We start from the raw sequence: 17,829 nt of genomic DNA on the forward strand, positions 1-17,829 counted from the left end.
CCTCTCAGACCAGGCCAGACCAAGACAGTCTTGACAGGTATTTAGTTTGCAAGTCGACTCTGACGACGATGTATCTCACGTCGACAAGGGAATAACAAATGCTGTATGATGAATTTGGCTATTTCCAAAAGCTATGCGCTGTAAAAGAGATAGCTGTGATTGAAGAAAACTTGAAACTGACATTTCAGCATTGCCCCTGCAAGTCACTGGCTGAAATCAGTTCTGTACGCCCGAGGCTCCACAGCTGCTCAAGCAGACGGGCAGCTCATTTTCTTACGTACCAAAATCAACTACAGGAAAAAAATGACGCCTCCTGGGGCTGTACGCAAACGCTGGAAGGGCTTTCCGAGAGAAAGCAGACAGCTGTTCACCCCTGCCTGACACAGGGCTGCGGCTGAGGGCCACCGACACCCCGTCTGCCAGAGCTCTCCCCTCAGCCTCACTCCCTGCCTCCCGCAGGCTGGCTCCCTTCAGCTCAGCGCACGACGACGCGAACCACCTTTCACCAGAAGGCGGGAGGGCAGATGGGCAGGGCAGGGGGCAGGGGAGGCAGAGGAGGCAGGGCGGGCAGGGCAGGAGGCAGAGGAGGCAGGGCGGGCAGGGCGGGCAGGGCGGGAGGCAGGAGAGGCAGAGGAGGCAGAGGGGGCAGAGGGGGCAGAGGGGGCAGGGCGGGCAGGGCAGGAGGCAGAGGAGGCAGGGCGGGCAGGGCGGGCAGGGCAGGCAGGGCGGGCAGGGCGGGAGGCAGAGGAGGCAGAGGGGGCAGAGGGGGCAGAGGGGGCAGGGCGGGCAGGGCAGGAGGCAGAGGAGGCAGGGCGGGCAGGGCGGGCAGGGCAGGCAGGGCGGGCAGGGCGGGAGGCAGAGGGGGCAGAGGGGGCAGAGGGGGCAGGGCAGGCAGAGGGGGCAGGGCGGGAGGGCACGCTGCCGCCACGGCGCTGCCGGCCGCTCCCCGAGGGGAGCCTCGCGCCCCAGGCAGAGCAGCGGCCGCGGCGCGTCCCTGCGCAGGCGCGAGGCGGGCGCGCATGCCCGCAGCGCCCCCGCGCGCCGGGCGGCGCGAGCATGTGCAGAGGCGGCGGCGCGGCGGGGGGGGCCGGGGCCGGGCAGGTTGCGCCCGCCCCTCCCGCCGCGGGGCGGCCCTGGCCCTGGCCCTGGCTCCGGCGCTGACGCTGCCCGGGCGGCGCCCACCGCCTCCCGCTCCTGCTGCCGGTCCGGGCGGGCGACGCTACGCGGCCTCCGGGCGTGCGGGCACGGTAAGGGCGCGGCGCCGGCGCCGGCTCCGGCTCCTGCCGCCGCGGCGGGCGGGACGGGCGCTGACAGGCGGCCCGCGGAGGGGGCGAGCGGGCGGCCGGCCCGCGAGGGGGCGGCGGGGCACGGGGCCGGCCCGTCCCGGGGGCGGCCGCCGGGGTGCACCGGGCGGCCTGGGGGTGGCGGGTCCGGGGGCTGCTCCGCCGCTCCCCTCCCACCCCCCCCGGCCGCACTTTCGGTTTCGCGCGGGGCCGGGTGCGGCGGAGCGGCCGTGGGGCCGGGGCCGCCCCGCTCCACCACCCCCACCCCCGCGCCGTGCTCCCCGCCCGGGCTGCCGCCCCGCCGGGGGAGGGGGCGTCGGGGGGCGCTGGGCGGCTCCCGGCGGCTGTCAGTGTAAACACAGCCCCGAGGCGGCCGCGGCCTGGCGGGCCGGGCCCCGCAGCCCCTCCCGGGCGGCGGCGGGAGCGGGGAGGCGGCCGGGGCAGCGCCGCGGGGGCAGCGCCTTGTTTACACAGGGCGGCGGGAGAACATGGCAGCCCGGCGCGCTGGCCACTCGCTGTCATGCGTGCTCGCCCCCCCGTGCGGGCGGGGGGATCGCCCCGCCGGGCCTGCCCAGCCCCCTGCGCTGCGCTCGGGCGTATTTTTAATTGTCCCTTACCCTGCCCGTAAAATGCCGTACTGGGCCAGCTTGGTGTGCTGTGCATCTGTCAGCTTTTTGGATGGGTTTCCTTCCCCCCCCCCAGTTCAATTTCTCATTCTGCGTGCCCCTTCCCTGATGGCTAGTCTCTGTCGTGCTCCTAGTGACTTTTTTATTATTATTATTTTAACCATTTAACTTCTTCAGCAAAGGTGGCCAAACCTTACTGACTGTCAGCATAAAAGCAATCGGTTTGTGAGGCAGGTTCTCCGTCCGCTGAGCTCATCTCCTGTTGTGCTTTGAAGTTGTCCGTCTGCTGAGCGCTGATAATTATTCACCTGTGCTACAGTTTAATCATAAAGCTTTTCAGCGCTCATTAGTGTATATATATGCATCAGGCTTCGAGGGCTTCCTAGTTAGTCAAGACAAACAGGGTGAAACGAAGCTGAGCCAGGGATGGGGATACGAATGTTGGAGAATTCTTGAGATTCGTAAGACCAGTGCTCTAACAGTAAAATTTCAGAGCAGTTCAGGTATTTCTGTGGCCTCAAAAATGTAGAAATAGCAAGTTGGCATGTTTTGTGCTGTAACTTTGAAGTGAGGGAGAAGTGTGGGCACCGCTGATTTGGGGAAAGCTCGGAGAATATCAGAGTTTTGGTTCGCTTTACAGAAATGTCTGTTATCCGGGTATGTTGAAAACCCCGTATTGTTGAATGAGAAGGGGTGTCGTGGAGCCAGCTATGCTATTGAGTACTGCAGGGGAGATCTGAGTCAGTGCCTGTTAGCACAAAACTTTATTTCAAGGATCTGAAAGAAATTAAATGTAAGTGTACAAAACTGTGTGTAATGGGTCTGACCCGAGATCCTCTTCCCTTTCCCTTCACTCCGTCTCTGACAGTGGGAAAGGATCAGTTGCTTTAGGAAAAGTTCTGGGAACTGGATGGTTATGCTGTATGGTGCCTTCAGTGACATTACTCTTTCCATCCCTCAGGTTTCCGTAATACCTGGTTCGGAAGGTCCCTAAGCTTCAGGCTCTCTGTGCATCCTTGTGTTTAATAGTTGTATAAGCCATTCAGGGACTTTACCTCTATAAATTGTATAAGCTGTCTTAAATTGTATAACTTAACTCTTTTGACCTTTAGAATATCCTATGAAAATGAATTGCATATTTTGTGTTGCACTACTTCCGTTTGTGTGTTGGGGTTTTTTTTGTGTTGTTTTTTTTTTAAATCCGCATCCTCACCATTTAATTTCATGTGTCTGCTCTTTTATTATGTAAAATGATGAATAATTGCTTCCTACTCTGGCTTGTGGGGGTGTGGAAATGGATGTTAAGGACAAACAATTGACACACTGGAAAGAGAAGTACTGGTACAAAGTCAGGGTATGTGTATGAGGATTCGGGCAGAGGGAAGAGAAGGTTTCAGGAGATCTTTAAATAGAGAGCAGTGGGAAGAGAGCCTGCTAATAGGATGAAATACGGGAAGGTCCAGAAGAAGCCTGCTGAAGCCACACAGCTTTTTGCAGAACGTTAATAGTCTTTAAGTTATTATAAGCTTATATGTTTTGGGGCTCATCAGCTTTAGATATTGAGGTTTCAGAGCAAACTTTAGATGGTCAGATTATCAAATTAAACACGTATGGAAGGAATTCCTCTAGATTCTTTCCGAATTTGGCACATCATTAATTTGATCCAAGGTAATAATTTCTGTGTGTTCAACAATAAAATTATTACCTTGTTGTATGGAACCTTCTGAAGTATGATGATGGCCTGGACTACTTGCTTTGACAATTCTTCATTTTGATTTCCTTTTCTATAACTTTGTGATAGCTATAATGTATAAGGTATTGTAAATTGCAGGGACTGTGTGTGTTGTTCCCTCAACCTTGTGGATGTAAAGATTTATTTTATCATCTTTTTGAGTATACCCCACCCTCTTCAGCTGTTCACAAGTTTACTTTTTTTCATTCAGTCAGCTTTTTCAGTAACTTAATTTTTCAGTTTTTAGATTTGTTCTGAGGTTTTTTTAAAGAAACCAAAACCACGACCAGAGTTTGCAGTTTCTTCTGCACATGCCAGTGTGAATCAGTTAGGCAGAGCTGTTAAAATTATCTGGGAAAATATCTTTAAAAAGGCCTTTCAGTTGACATAAAATTGGTGTCCGGAGTGTGCTATGGTTTGTATGTATCAGAGTGATGGTGACATTTACTGGTATGTTTGAGGTGCTGCCTATGAAAGACCACCTTTGTACCCTTAGGGAGCCTTGTTACAGTTAATGGGATCCTGCAGTGATCTTGGCTGGTGTAATTCTGCACGTACAACTAATTTCATTTTCAAGCAGACTTCCTTAACTTTTTTTTTTTTTGATTAAACCAAAGGAGGGCCTTTTTGAAAAAAAAAGTTGTGTGTGATGCTACTGCTGGCTGCAAGTCCTGCTCTTGTGGTTGCATCTGTGTAGGTATCTGCATAAATCTCTCCTCAGGATTTGGGATGCCAGCTGAATAAAAGGGGGACATTATTCCAAGTACTCTTACGTTTCTTCTGAATGCTGCCGGAGCAGCTGCCTCTGGTTGCTGCTGCCCAGTCTCCTGCATGTTTGTCTTGTTTTCATGTGTGGGTACCAGTGTGTGCATTTTTTTTTTTTTCCCAAGCATTGATTTTTTCATTTATTTGTTTTATAATTTAAATAAAAGGGTACTAAAACTATTTGCAGATTTATGTTTAGAGTTTTGGTTTGAAGCCAGTCCTAAATAAATTCACTTTGGGTCTGGCCTAGTAGAGGTGACACTGTCATCCTTTCCATGCTGTTTTTTCCATTGTTTTTTTTTTAATTCTGTTGAGCTGCATGTTTGCTTCTCTATTAACTTGATAGGTGATTATGCACAGGGGGATTGATTAAAGATTTGGGTTTTGTGGGATGACTGCACGTTCATCACAGTTGTGATTTGCAGTGTTTTTAAGCTTCTCTGGTAGCTGCTGAAAACACAAGAGGGCTGTTTGGATTTCATGTAGGCAGGCACTTGGATACATAGTGTAGGCTGTATAAATGTACTGTTAAATATGTGAATAAATTTTGCAGCCTTTATGACAAGTGCCCTGTAGCCTCTGCAGACGCACGTGCTGTAACCGGTCTTCCTGACCAGTGAAAACTACCAAAAACTTGAGTCTTTCTTGTGTGTGTGGTGGTTTTTTTTTTTTTAGTTTTTGGTGGTTTTTTTTTTTTAGCGGTAAATGGTTAGAAACTTCTTGATGTTGAGGAAAAGAATATGGCTTCAAGATTCGGATTTTATATTTTTTTTTGTAGGATGAGAGCACTTAAACTTATTTTTGTTTTCCCATGAGATTTGTATAAAAATAACAGGTGATGCAGCAAAGTTGTTTTCCTTGTCATAAGGGATATTCCAAATGTTTCAGAACTAGTTTCTCCTGCATTTTCCACAACCAGGAAGAACAGGAGTGGATGTCAGATCTGTAACAAAATATTTGATCATCTCTTTTGGAAATGTTAGTTACATTATTTGCCTCCCCTCCCCTGATGTCATTCCATATTTTTCTTTGTTGTAAGCACTTGTCCAGAGAGGAATTAAATTTGTAGAGTGTGTGTGTGTGTTTTTTAAAATTCACTTTTTTTAAAAAAAAAATAATCTTTCTGTAATTCGAAAATAATCATACTTTGAACCAGCTGTTATGCTGGTTAATTGTATCACTGGCGGTAACCTGGTCTTTTACAAATCTGAGTCATATCTTTCTTAAGAATGTGAGGCTAATTGTCTTTTGGCCTTTTTCTCTCAGACTTGGGAAATGTGAGTTTTGGAACTAATTTCTGAAAGTGGCTAGGCAATCTTTTACAGAAGTCAGATTAGTTGTGACTTGCTAGGGAGAGGATGTGGAATAGATCCAATATTCTGCCGAAGTTCAAGGGAGATGCAAAAAGGCTTCCACAAGGGCATACTACGTAGGGAGAGGGAAGAGGGCAGATGCTTAGCTGGTTCACTCAAAAAGGGGTGCGTCTGCAGGCTTCTAACATACACTTAGATGTGTGGGGGGTGTTTGTGCGTTTAACTTTGAACATCTAAAGCAGACTGAACTGAAACTCTTTAACCTCCCACTTGCTGGCCGGTGGGCTTGCTCTTTCCCCCACCCTGTCAGGTTTTGCAAAAGGTTGTTGGATAGCAAGTCTCATAGTATGAAGTTCAAATTCTATAATAGAAAGACTCCGTGGGTCTTTCAGTTATTCCTTGTCCGAACTGTGCTGTGCATTCAGTCTAGATAGCGTCCTTTTAGTGAATGCTAAAATTTAACATCTCGCTCATTTTTCTGTATATTTTCCCCTGCAAGGTTCTTACTCGCTATGAATTTGTGCTGGAACTGGAAAATGAGGATTATAATTTATGTTCCTGCATTGCCCTATCGTCACTTCTATAGGTAATTGGTAATTCATGTAGAGAGAAATCAGCGCAAAAGTAATCTAAACTTCTTGTAACCTAAAAGACAGAAATAGCAGGGTTTTGACATAACCTGATCTAGCACACAGTATTAAGTGTTTTCAGTTGCTGCAGTTTGGCAGCTGTTTGGCCACCTGTGTGGGATTATAGTACATAAAATATGAATATACACTACACGTCCAGTATATGATTGCTTATTTGCATTATATACTGCCTGAGAACCAAACTAGCTTTGTGACATGCTTAAGCTATGCAGAGGTACTACATGAAGTGCTGTATGTTCTTACATAAATACAAGTCTGAGTTGCAGGAATAATGCTGATGTTTGAAACTGGTTGGAGGCTGCACTTCCAAATTAAAATATAATTTCCATTCTTTGGACTTCTCTTTTGGGTTATGCTTGCTTGGCAGTATTTCTAGTGTGGATGTAGATGGAAAATGGTAGAGGAGGAAAAAGTCTTTTTGGAGTAAAAGTGATTTATATTTTTTATTTTTCCTCCTGATTGAGGAGGAATGCTATTAGTGTATTCATAAACAGCTGTTTTTCTACTTCACAAATTTCTGTATTTAAAGACTTTTGAAGTAATGTGGTAATTAATAGGCAGGTAGGGAGTGGGCTTTTTGTGCTAAAAACCTGGAAGGTGGCCGGTGTATATGGCTGCAAGGGTGCTTGGCCAAGACTTTCCAGCTTGAATCTTGTCTGAGGAGCAGAGGAGGTTTTGCTTTCTTTTTCATCAAGGAAAATATTGATAATCAAAAAGTGACGCTAGGTTTATAAATGAAGCAATGGAAAATAAAGTATTACTCTGTTTGGTTTTTTTTGTGCTATTACAAATAAAATATTTTTAGTTATGAATCATGCTTTCTCATGTCAAGTTGACTGCCTACATAAGCAAAAAATGCCTTAGTTTTTCTTCTAATTTACATATATTTTTCCCTTTCTTTTGGAATATATCTTGTGCCTGTTCTGCTGCTGCTGTGACAGTGATTTAAGATGATCTCCTGTTCTTCAGTTTTATTTCATGAGGCTTAATTGCTGAGAAAGCTGTGATCAGAGCTTGTTCTCCTTTTTGTATGTAAGGGTGAAAACTCTGAATATGTTATTCTGTTGTGTCTGCATTTTTTTGTTTGGTGTGATGTCTTTCTTGAGGTTTTCTTTGGTCGATTGGTGTGGCTACTGTGTTTTTTTTTTTGTGATAGGTTAGTATGGCAATGTAAAGGATGTCTTTCTGAGCACATTTTTCTGGCATGCTGGAGGATCCTTAATACCTTGATAAATGGAAGTTTTTAAACAGCTTTTGCATAAGATTTTTTTTTGTTGACTTTCTTAGTTGGTTAACATACAGTTGGGGAGATCAGTAATTGTAGTTTTTAATAGTATATCTGAGATACTGTACCTGTAAAAGTTTCCACGCCCATAGGAAGACCGGTTACTCGGCATGAATCTGAGAGAGCTTTTCCCGATACCTGTGCAAAATTAATTTAATTTAAACTGGTGGCCTGCTATTGAAAAGCAACCTTATTGAGTTTATCCATTGGAGCATTAATTATAATTTTCTTTTCTTCAGTATATGTTGGGAGATCCTGTTTTCTTGCAGACCTTGGTGATTGTGCTAGCTTTCTAAATGGATGGAGTTTATTAAAAATGTTGGGCTAAATTCTGGCTTCTGTTATAAAGCATTGATCTCAGTGGAGTTACTCGCCAGGGTAATTGATAACAGATTTGGTTCTTACGTCTCACGTGGAATATGTGCTTTCTGTTGTACAAGAAGCCAAACTTCTTAGTTTGCATCTTGAAGTAGTAAACTGCTCCTCACGGCCAAAGGTTTATGAAGACAGATCATTTGTCTCTTCCAAAGACAGGATATGAGTAATAATATTTATTCAGAATAAATAAATAGCAGTTGTTTAGAAATGAAGCACTGCTGTTAATCTAGTTTTAAAGAAATTCAGAAAGATGGAGGTTATATATCTTTGTAAGTTCAAGGAGTCCATCGTATACCCAAATTGAAGCATTATGATGTGGAATTACTTTTTTTGGACTCCTAAGCATTTCTTCTATAGGAAACTGCTACAATCCTTTTTATTTCAAATAAAACTGTACATTAGAAAGAAGGTATGTATTTGTGAGATCTGTATTACATATGCATTGCTTTAGAAAAGCAGTATGTTTGAAAGTTTTATGAAAATACAGCTTTATGAAATGACTGAAACTAGTAGGACAAAGAAGAAAATGTAATTTTAATAGGAAAACGGTAACTTTAAGTGAAGCCGCAGTAACTCAAATGTATGTATGTCTCAAAAACTTAGTTGGTATTTGACCTCAGTGAGAAAGTAATGGTTTGGGCTGATGGAAAACATGTAAGGATATTATTTATTTGTAAAGTTGTGTGAAATTTAACAAATAGCAAAGAACCAAACTGAAATTCTTTTATCTTAGTATTAAAAGTTAGCGTAAAACCTGTGTTGTATGGCAGTTTTCAGTGTCGATTTTACCAAGATCAGTACATTCTGTCGCATCTGTTGTGTTCACCGATGCCCTCTTTTAATGCAGAGATGTAGCATGCAATAGCTTTCATAAATGTTGGAAGACTTTTGAATATAAACTATGCAAATAACTTAAAATTATTTTGTGTTTCAGCCACCTCTGCCTAGCTGTTTAACAGAAGTGGATTGTGAATTTAAGCCTTTGATAACCTCAGGCTGTCAGCATTACTGTCTTCGAGATAGATAACAACTCTCAAAGCATCTTCTGGGGATGCACCATGACATCAGCAGTGATTGACACTGGAGGCCCTGGCCTGGAGTTTGACAGCAATGGAATAAAAAATCAAGAGGTTAGAAAAATAAATAGCATTTTTTTTACTAACAAACCTGACATCTTTTATCTTAATTTGAAAGAATTCACTGTAAACCTGCTGTGAAAGCAAGTGGAATGGATTGGAGACTGTTGTGTGGGGAGGAGGGAGTCAGCCTGTTTTTCAAATGTTTTTTTTATTAGAAGATTTTTTTATCACAGAGAAATGGAAGCAGTAAGTTTTAAAGTCTGCAGTACAACTGTAGACTGGGTTTACAAAATTATATTTTATACTAAGCATCTCTTTCAAGTAAAGATCTCAGATGTGTCTTGAGGTGTAGAACAAGATGAGAACAGTACAAGGACCTTTTTCAGAATTAGTCCATGTGATGTATTTGCTGGTATTTTGCATTCTTATCAACAAATAATAGGTATACTCTACTATCCTGTAGCTTGTAGTAAATTGAATCTGGCAGACTTCCACTTCTGCAACACTTTAACAGATTAAATATGCTGTTACAGACATTTTGATCCTTAAATAAGTTGGGATAGGCATATGGGCTTTGAAGTAGCCAGTTCTTTTGTGATAGCTTATGTACTTAATCCAAAACATGAGTGTTCATAAGATACAGGTCAGATGTAGGTATGTTGCAGTACACATGCAAAGCCTTGATTACATTTTTGAGAGCAGAGGGAGAAGAAACACTTCCCACAGCTGAATGTCTTAATTAGAAAGCTTTCTCTTTTCCATTATGTTAAAGCTGACTGATGCTTTAAATTTTGAGCGCTTAAAGCCAGGAAGATATCTTTGAGATTCAGGAAGGTCCCTTTGGTGGATGATAAGCTATTTTTAATTTTTTTTAAATCTCTTTTGCTTTAGAGGAAAATTTCCTTTAATAATCTTTAAAATTGTTATCATTATTTCTTAAAATATTTAAGAACATAAGAGGAAAATATTGATGTAGAGTTCAACAGTGCAGTATTTAGAGCGTGTTTTTTTGGTTTTTTTGTTTTTGTTTATTTTTTTTTCTTTTCTGTAGGAAAATGAGCCAGTCTCTGAATTCCCAGCAGTGATTGTGGAGCCAGTTCCTAGTGCCAGACTAGAACAGGGTTACGCTGCTCAGGTCCTGGTTTATGATGACGAGACTTACCTGATGCAAGATGTAGCAGAGGAACAAGAAATTGAGACTGAAACTGTGGAAACAGGTAGACTGACTTTAATGTTGTTGTGTTGGGGTTTTTTTTCATGAGATTTTTGTCCTTTTAGAAGTCTCTGAGGAATGTGACTCTGTGTTTACCCACAGGGTGGAGATCCTGACTTGGGTTCATATCTCTTCCCTCTAAACTTAGTTTTACTTGGCTTCAGTGGTGACGGGATTGGGGCTTGACAGGTAAAAATGTCACCTTAGGTTCAGGACTCTGCATTGTAACACTATGTACCCTCGTGAGCGGGTGGATCTTCGTTTATATATTTGTTACCTATTTATGCAGGGAGTTAACTGGATAACTAAACTTTTTTTAAAAAATCAGCTGAGCCACGAAGCTGGTTAGAATTTAGATTTACAATGTGTCTGAGCCATATAACTGCAGAGTAGCTGGCAATATGTGCTGTGCAGCTCTGTTTACACCTCATCTTGCAACACCTTCCCCCTTCCCATAAGCTCTATCCTTTGTCCCTTGCTATCCTGCCTTTTTGGTCCAAAAGCAGTTTTATTACTGCCTTAGTGGCAGGAGCGTGTGGCTGGGGGGGGGGGGGGGGGGGGGATGGAGTTGGACTGTCTTTTTTATGGGCAAAAAGCCTAATAGATTGAAATTAACTCTATGTGGTAAAATAACAAGTTACGAAGAGGTAGAACTTTGGTGTTAAGGCAGCTGACCTGTTTAGTGACAAGCGTGTATCTTTCCATACACCTCTCTCCGAAGAACGTGATCAGGAGCTTTGAACTTTCTGAGAGGGACCAAAGTTTAAGCTGTCTGAAGAGATGAAAGTTGTGCTCCTGTGGGAGCCTAATTACATCTGACTGCCAGGCTGCTGCTGGGCTGCAATTCCAGTTGTCCCTCCCGCTTGCTTATTTGCGCTACTTCTCGTCCTCATTAAACCTTTTTTAGCCATTTCAGTAAGCCAATTTTGCAAGAAAAAATAGCCAGGAAACACTCAACGCTTCTGTATTTTTGTTTAGCTAACTTTCTGCTGGATTAGCATGTTGACATAGCACTTAGGGACATGGTTTAGTGGTGGACTTGGCAGTGCTAGGTTAACGATTGGACTTGATCTTAAAGGTGTTTTCCAACCTAAACGATGCTGTGATATGGCTCAACCAAGGGCCTGATGAGTGCTGGAGTAGGGAGTACACAGATGTGTAACCAAAGGGAGGACAGGTCTTGGGCACTCCATACTGAACTGGTGAGACCACTGGACTAGACCATGGATGGCATACGTTCCTATCCTTGGGCTGCGTAATTTAGAGTTGTTTGTTTGAATTCATGATGTCAAGGAAGCAAAAGAAATCAGAAAGACTCTTCTTTTCTTGCAGCTGCTTAACTTTGCAGCCCAGTAAACACACTGCATTCCCATCAGATTAGGTGGCTTTCAGTTCAAATTTCTCTGTACAGTAGATGCTATTGCTCATACATCTTTCTGAAGCTGGATATTAATCTCCTGTAGCACTGCATCAAAAATCACGTGCATCAGCTTATAGGATGTGCATGAATGAGTGCATGGTTTGGGTTTTGGGACAATACTTAAAATTCCAGTTTTTTCAAATGTGTTTTGATTTAAATATGGTAATTATAAGTTCAACAAATTCAGGTAAAGAAAAGATATGAAATACATACTTTTTTATTTATTTTTGACGGTGGTAATACATTTTTTTAAGAGTAAGGTAAGTGAGAAGTGCAGGTGTTCTTCCCAAGAAGCTTGAGTTTTCTAAATTAAACTTGTATTTGAAAACCTTGAAGAGCTTATACTTTGAAGGCTTGTGCATCAGAAGTGTTGCTTTTAAACACTAAGTCTGCTGTTTCTTGTAAGATTTTGGTAGACTAATGACTAACAGAACAAACAATTATTTTAGAATAAAAAGCTACCGCAAATGAACTCTATGTTCTTAAGTATCATTTTCCGGCCACAATAAATCGGTGGAAATGACAGTTAAAAACTGGTAGATGTTCTGTATGAATTTTTAAATTATTATTAAGCTACTGTTCAAAGAAACAAATATGTGGCTGCTTCCAAGTTTTGATGTTTGAAAGTACAGTCTTAAAATATATAGGGCAGTTGATACAATGTTACGGTGAGTTTGTGGCTCGAAATGTTGAGGAATGTCTTGACTGCAGATAGTTTGGTTGTGTTATTTGCTGAGATTTTTTGTGTTTTTTTTTTTAATTTCGCAATGACTTTGAAGTTAATTTGTCTTTCAAAATTTAGTTATAAAATATTAAAATAAGTTCAAATATTTAAAACTTTGTTTTAATAGTTTTTATATAAAAATTACAATGTGCACTAAAAAGCCAACTTAGAGCAATGTAGAGGAGAAATGAATGAAGATTCTAAAAGCTGTTTGTGACTATTACCATTTGTGATTCTAAAAGGTCTTTGGAGAGAGAGGTAATCTCCCCTTGCACAGCCGTTCCGATGCTATTTTCGTTATTATTTGTATAGTATATATACCATTAGTCCAGTGCAGTTTTCATGGTGTAATTATACGTGACAGTGACTAATGGTTCTTGCACAGAGTTTTTATCTAGTGTTGATGAAAGAAGTGCTTAATTTAGAGTGTTCTGGGGGAGGCAGTACTGGGGGGCATGTGTTTTGACCAAGGTGTTTTGGTACCAAGAGTCTTTCTGAATTCATCGCAGGTACAGAGAGGTAAATTGGGTGGAGAGAAAGTATAAAGGCCCCAAGAAACATTCATTTTGGTAGTGTGCCTTTAGTATTGAGTTGCAGGAGAGTGAATCTGGATGCGTTTTTTAATTTTTAATTTTTGTAGGGGAAGGGAAGAGGTACTGGGAGAGGTGGTAAAGGGTGCCATAGGAAATATTCATGAGAAAGCAGGCTAAGGCAGTAACAAGTAAACAAGGTATAATAGTGTTTATTGAAAGATGTTTTAAGATGCTAATTTTCTGAAGTGCATATCTTTATTATGCTAATGATCCTAATTTAGATAGGTGCAACAGTTTGATTTCTGTGCATCTTAGAAGAAGAATCAATTGTTGCTAAATAAGTCTCAACTGATTCTACTTCATAAATGTCAGAATTAATTGCTACAAAAAAATTCACATTATTTGATAATGTATAGTTGTTGCACCAAGAATGAGTAGACTTATCTTTTGTGGTTCTAGACTCTACAGACAGCATGGTAAATACTAAAAGCTCATCTTAAAGAAGTCTTGGCAGTATTTGAAATCATACATATCCACGTAACGTCATACACACCCAGCTGTCAGTATCTCTACTGTTGGCCATGGACCTGGTGGGTTTTTTTTTTTTTTCTTCTTCCTGTGACAGTCCATTGGCAATTCCAATGACTACTGATTTACATGCTTTACAGTGTTACAGCGTACATATTCCAAGAGCCTCCAGCTACTTTGCAGCTAATCAAAAGCTGCGTAATTTAGTAAAACATAGTATTATCCTAGCCTTCAGAGGTAGGGATCAGTACCCCTTGTGATAAATGTAATGGGCTAGCTGATGTGGTAAAAATTACTTGGGACACTGAAGAGATGATTTGTGCTGTGCAGTGAATGGTTCTGTTAGTGGTTTGCTGTTCTGTGGTTGGATTTGAGACACTGTGGACTGTAGGGACTGTCGGTGCTGATCTGAATGTAGAATCAGGACCTGTAATGTTGTTTTGTATTAAAAAACTTCCTGCACTTATGAAACCACAATTCAAATAATACAGGCTATATAATAATTACAAATAGCTGTGTCTGTAATTACTGATGAATTTTTAGTTAATTCTAGCAGAGTATGGGGGTTTTGCCTGTCAGACTCTTTCCAGCCTGTTTCCCAATAATCTATCTTGATTCATTAATCAGGGATCATTAATCCTTTAATTATAAAATTAATCCATTAACTATAAAAGTAAAACCGAAGAGTCTTTTAACCAGCAAGAAAGACTTAATGGTTCAAGTTAGATTTTTTTTTCTTTTTTTGTCCTGTTCCAGAAGAAAACTGCCTGTTTGCTTGGAATATAAAAAAATCTTGACAAAGGAGTTTTCTAGGGAAAACAAAATGTAGGAATTTTGATCTTCTCAGATGACCGAATGACATTCTGAGTGGAAGTAGTGAGTGCCTTTTATGATGTTTGAAAGGAAAAGTATAAGCTTTAGATTGACAGAGTGTTTAAATTTCTTTTCCTGTGTGTATGATATTCTTAGGAGTGGTACCTTTGGACTGTTGGTTCTGAGTGTTACAGTCTTAGAAGTTTGTTTCCTGCAACAGTGAAAGTGTTTGCATCATAAACAATACATCCTTCTTAACAATTCTTCAATAATATCCAGATTTTGTAGGCTTCCATTTCCCGAGTAGTTATTTGTCGTTAATTACCACTTCAATTCTAGGATTTATTCAGCAAAATCTTTGTAGTTTACCTAACAGCAGAAGCTGCTGACTTTAAAGAATCAGTCAGTCTGAAATCAACTGTTGCTATAGTTCTGTTTGTTGGTCATGACACGGAACCTGTGCGGTGGATGTGTAGGTGTGTTAATGGGGGTAATCTAATCTTTGGATTTACCATATGCGCAGTGTTGAAGGTACCACAGTCATGATCAGCAGATCTTGTACACGGGTGATGCCTAGCCTTCTAGTCAAGTAAGGCATTAGATGAGTATTTCAGTAGGATAATGCCGTTTTAAAAACACCAAGTTATTGGGAACATTGTCATTAAAATTGGGTAGTACTTTCTGAACTCTCTTTGTGCTGATCTGATGTCTGCACAGGTCCTATTTTTCTTCTCTGTTACCCCACTTACGATGAATTTGCAAAACTAGCATTATTTGTTGTTTACAAATCTTGTTGAACAGTAGGCAGCTATGAAGCAGATGTTGCTGTAGGTACAGTAAAGCTTGATCACTATGAGAGGTATACCAAAATCATATTGCTACTATACACTCTGATTTAATTGATTCAGTGAATCTAACTTCTTGTATCAATAGTATTTTTCCCCTTATTTTTTTTATTAATCATCAAAGTTACAAGTACAGTATTGGGTTTTTTTTCCTCACAATTTGTAAGATTAAAGAGGAAACAAAACCACTGCATTCAAGAAGTTGAGAATACCGTTTGACCTGTGAACTGTCACCACATTTTTTCATTTGATGTTCCATCAGAAATCCTCCCTGTGGTGCAAGTTGAAAGTCTGTTTTAATTCTGAAAATGTTATTGCCACAGGGGGGTAGAAGATCTGCATGAAAAAATGGGGATCTGAAAATGAGCCCCTCCAGGATTACAATCTGATGGAAAAATACTGACCTACAAAGACAACAATGATGGTATGTTTGTCTGTAATCTTCTAATACTTTTTCCCCCTTACCAGGAAGTTCAGTTAAAACTAACATGTAAATGGTAACCATTCTTAAGGATGGAGGAGGTTGAATAAACAGTGAGATTTAGGCTTAACTCCTCCTCCAATTTAAACAAATGCATAAATAAAAAATATACTTCAAGGCAAATCTTTTTACAGAGGAAATTTCAGATTGCTACTTAGACTGTTGTCACCGTTGAAACCAGCTTTATATCTCTATATAAAGTCTTTAGTTACTAGTTCTTCCTTCTGCTTTTATATGTATTCTCTCATTATAATTAAAACTGCTTCCCTTGACTTCTTTTGTATGAGTTGAGCCTGTGAACTCTTTGGTTATCTCAGCTAAGTTTTCATCAGTTGTTTAATACCATATACTAAGAGCTCAGTATTAGGTCTGGTTAGCATCTTACCTTTGATTACGGCATGTGTGTGTAAGGGATCAACAAAACATTGTGATCATCCATTTTGTCCAGACATTATTTGATTAAACTGACTTAAAAAAAAATGAGTTAACGCTAACATCTGGTATATGTTCAGGTAGTGTTGACATACCCTATTGGTTGAACTTAATTTCCTTACGCTGACAGCTTGATGAGATTTTTGAAAGTGGAGAGCAGTTTGCTTTAGAAGGCTCAACTGACTACAAACAAGAGTTTGGACGTTCTAACAACTTGATTAAGCTCTCAGTTTAAGTTGGTACTGCCTTCATCAAAGAGCTAAGATGAAGCCCGTTAGCTAGACAAAAGCAAGGTAAAACTTTGCGTGCAGTATTTGCTTTACTGCAGGAATTAGATGCCTCTAACACATTCATGGGTTAAGAATTTGTCCTTTGAATGTGAACTAATTTTATTTTTGACACCATGCTGCTGCTACATCAGTGTGATTTCCCACTCTGCCAAGAAATCAGTTGCGTTTTTCCTAGTTAAATGTTGATGACGGCGAAACAAAACGATCCCCCTCCCATTGCATGTGCTGTAGTATAGCACTTGGAGCAGTTACGCCCAGGGCATATACTGTTCTCAGTAACATTCTTAACTCAGAAATAAAATTCAGCTGCAGCCTAAAATTTATGTCATCCTTGCTGGTGTTTCCTTTTCTGAGAAGTTAATGAAAAGAGCTATGCAGCTGCTCTATGGATGATACTATTTTAACGTGACGGTAACAGTCAGGTTGCGGTGTCCAGTTCCTTCTAGATTTCAGGTTTCTGCCTTGGTGTGTTCAGTGCTCCATTCATACTGAAAGAACACTGCAAGGCTTGTGATAAAGCCTAATTTAACTACTCATTTCAGGCATAATTTTTATTTTATGAGGCTGGTGTGAGGCTAATTGAATGGCTTGCTAGTGTGGGGCATTATGGGTTGGACTTGAGATGTACAGATGCACGCTCCTCTCAACTCCCAATTCCAGTTGCAGCTGGGAGTGAGAAATTGCCGGATGTTACTGTGAAGACTCAGCCACAGCATTATACTAATGTGAGCTGAAAAATTTTGTGGTTTGTATCTTGAAATTAGAATGCAGTATGGCATGCCAAAACCATCGTGGTCCTTACTGATCAAAAATACAGTGACAAAGTTGAAAGTAACAATTTTAAAAGGTGATCTGTCTATTAAAAGGGAGGTTGTATTTGACAAATTCTAGGATCACAGTGAAGCCGTATGTGTTTGAGCAGGACATTTAGTCCTTATAAAGGTTCAGTGGGCTTATAGAACAGACATTTGTTGTTAATGGAGAAGTCTTAAGGAATTGTAAATGCTAGGGCTTGAACAGAGAAGTTGCTTAATGGTGGCATAATTCATATGCCAGCCTATTACCAGTCTCAAATACTGTCCATTTTGTAAAATCATGTAATGTGTGATGTAAATACCTGATTTAGCTAGACTGCCCTGAAGTTAAGGAATTTCATTATGAGGCAGGGAAGTGCATATATCAATTTTGGTTGGTTTTTTTTTTTTTTGTGACAGCCGATTTTTTTCTGGTTCCACATTCACAGGTAGTAATGCTGTAATGTAGACACTTGCTATTTTGAGTAACTCCTTTTCTGTTTGTCAAAGGTAGTACCAAATCCTGAGAACACACCTGTTTTTCTGTGTGGAACCACTAATTGCCATATGAATAGTGACACCAGGATCCTGATCAGAGGTGCAGATTGTGACAGACTCATGGCTTTGGTATAACTAGACTTCATG

The 17,829-nt window shown here is 41.4% G+C and overlaps 1 protein-coding gene across 2 annotated transcripts in view; it reads left to right on the forward strand.

Annotated features, from left to right (window-relative positions):
• Positions 1–1,094: 1,094 nt before the first annotated feature.
• Positions 1,095–17,829, forward strand: part of ELF2 (E74 like ETS transcription factor 2) — a 39,329-nt gene continuing 22,594 nt past the window's right edge. For both annotated transcript variants that reach the window (XM_037397621.1, XM_037397627.1), the window contains exons 1-3: positions 1,095–1,247; positions 8,967–9,162; positions 10,163–10,328. In XM_037397621.1, the coding sequence (XP_037253518.1) occupies positions 9,091–9,162; positions 10,163–10,328 (238 nt within the window). In that variant the 5' untranslated portion in view covers positions 1,095–1,247; positions 8,967–9,090. The remainder of the gene's footprint in view (positions 1,248–8,966; positions 9,163–10,162; positions 10,329–17,829) is intronic.

This window comes from Falco rusticolus, chromosome 1, assembly GCF_015220075.1.
Source record: "Falco rusticolus isolate bFalRus1 chromosome 1, bFalRus1.pri, whole genome shotgun sequence".
NCBI lineage: Eukaryota > Metazoa > Chordata > Aves > Falconiformes > Falconidae > Falco > Falco rusticolus.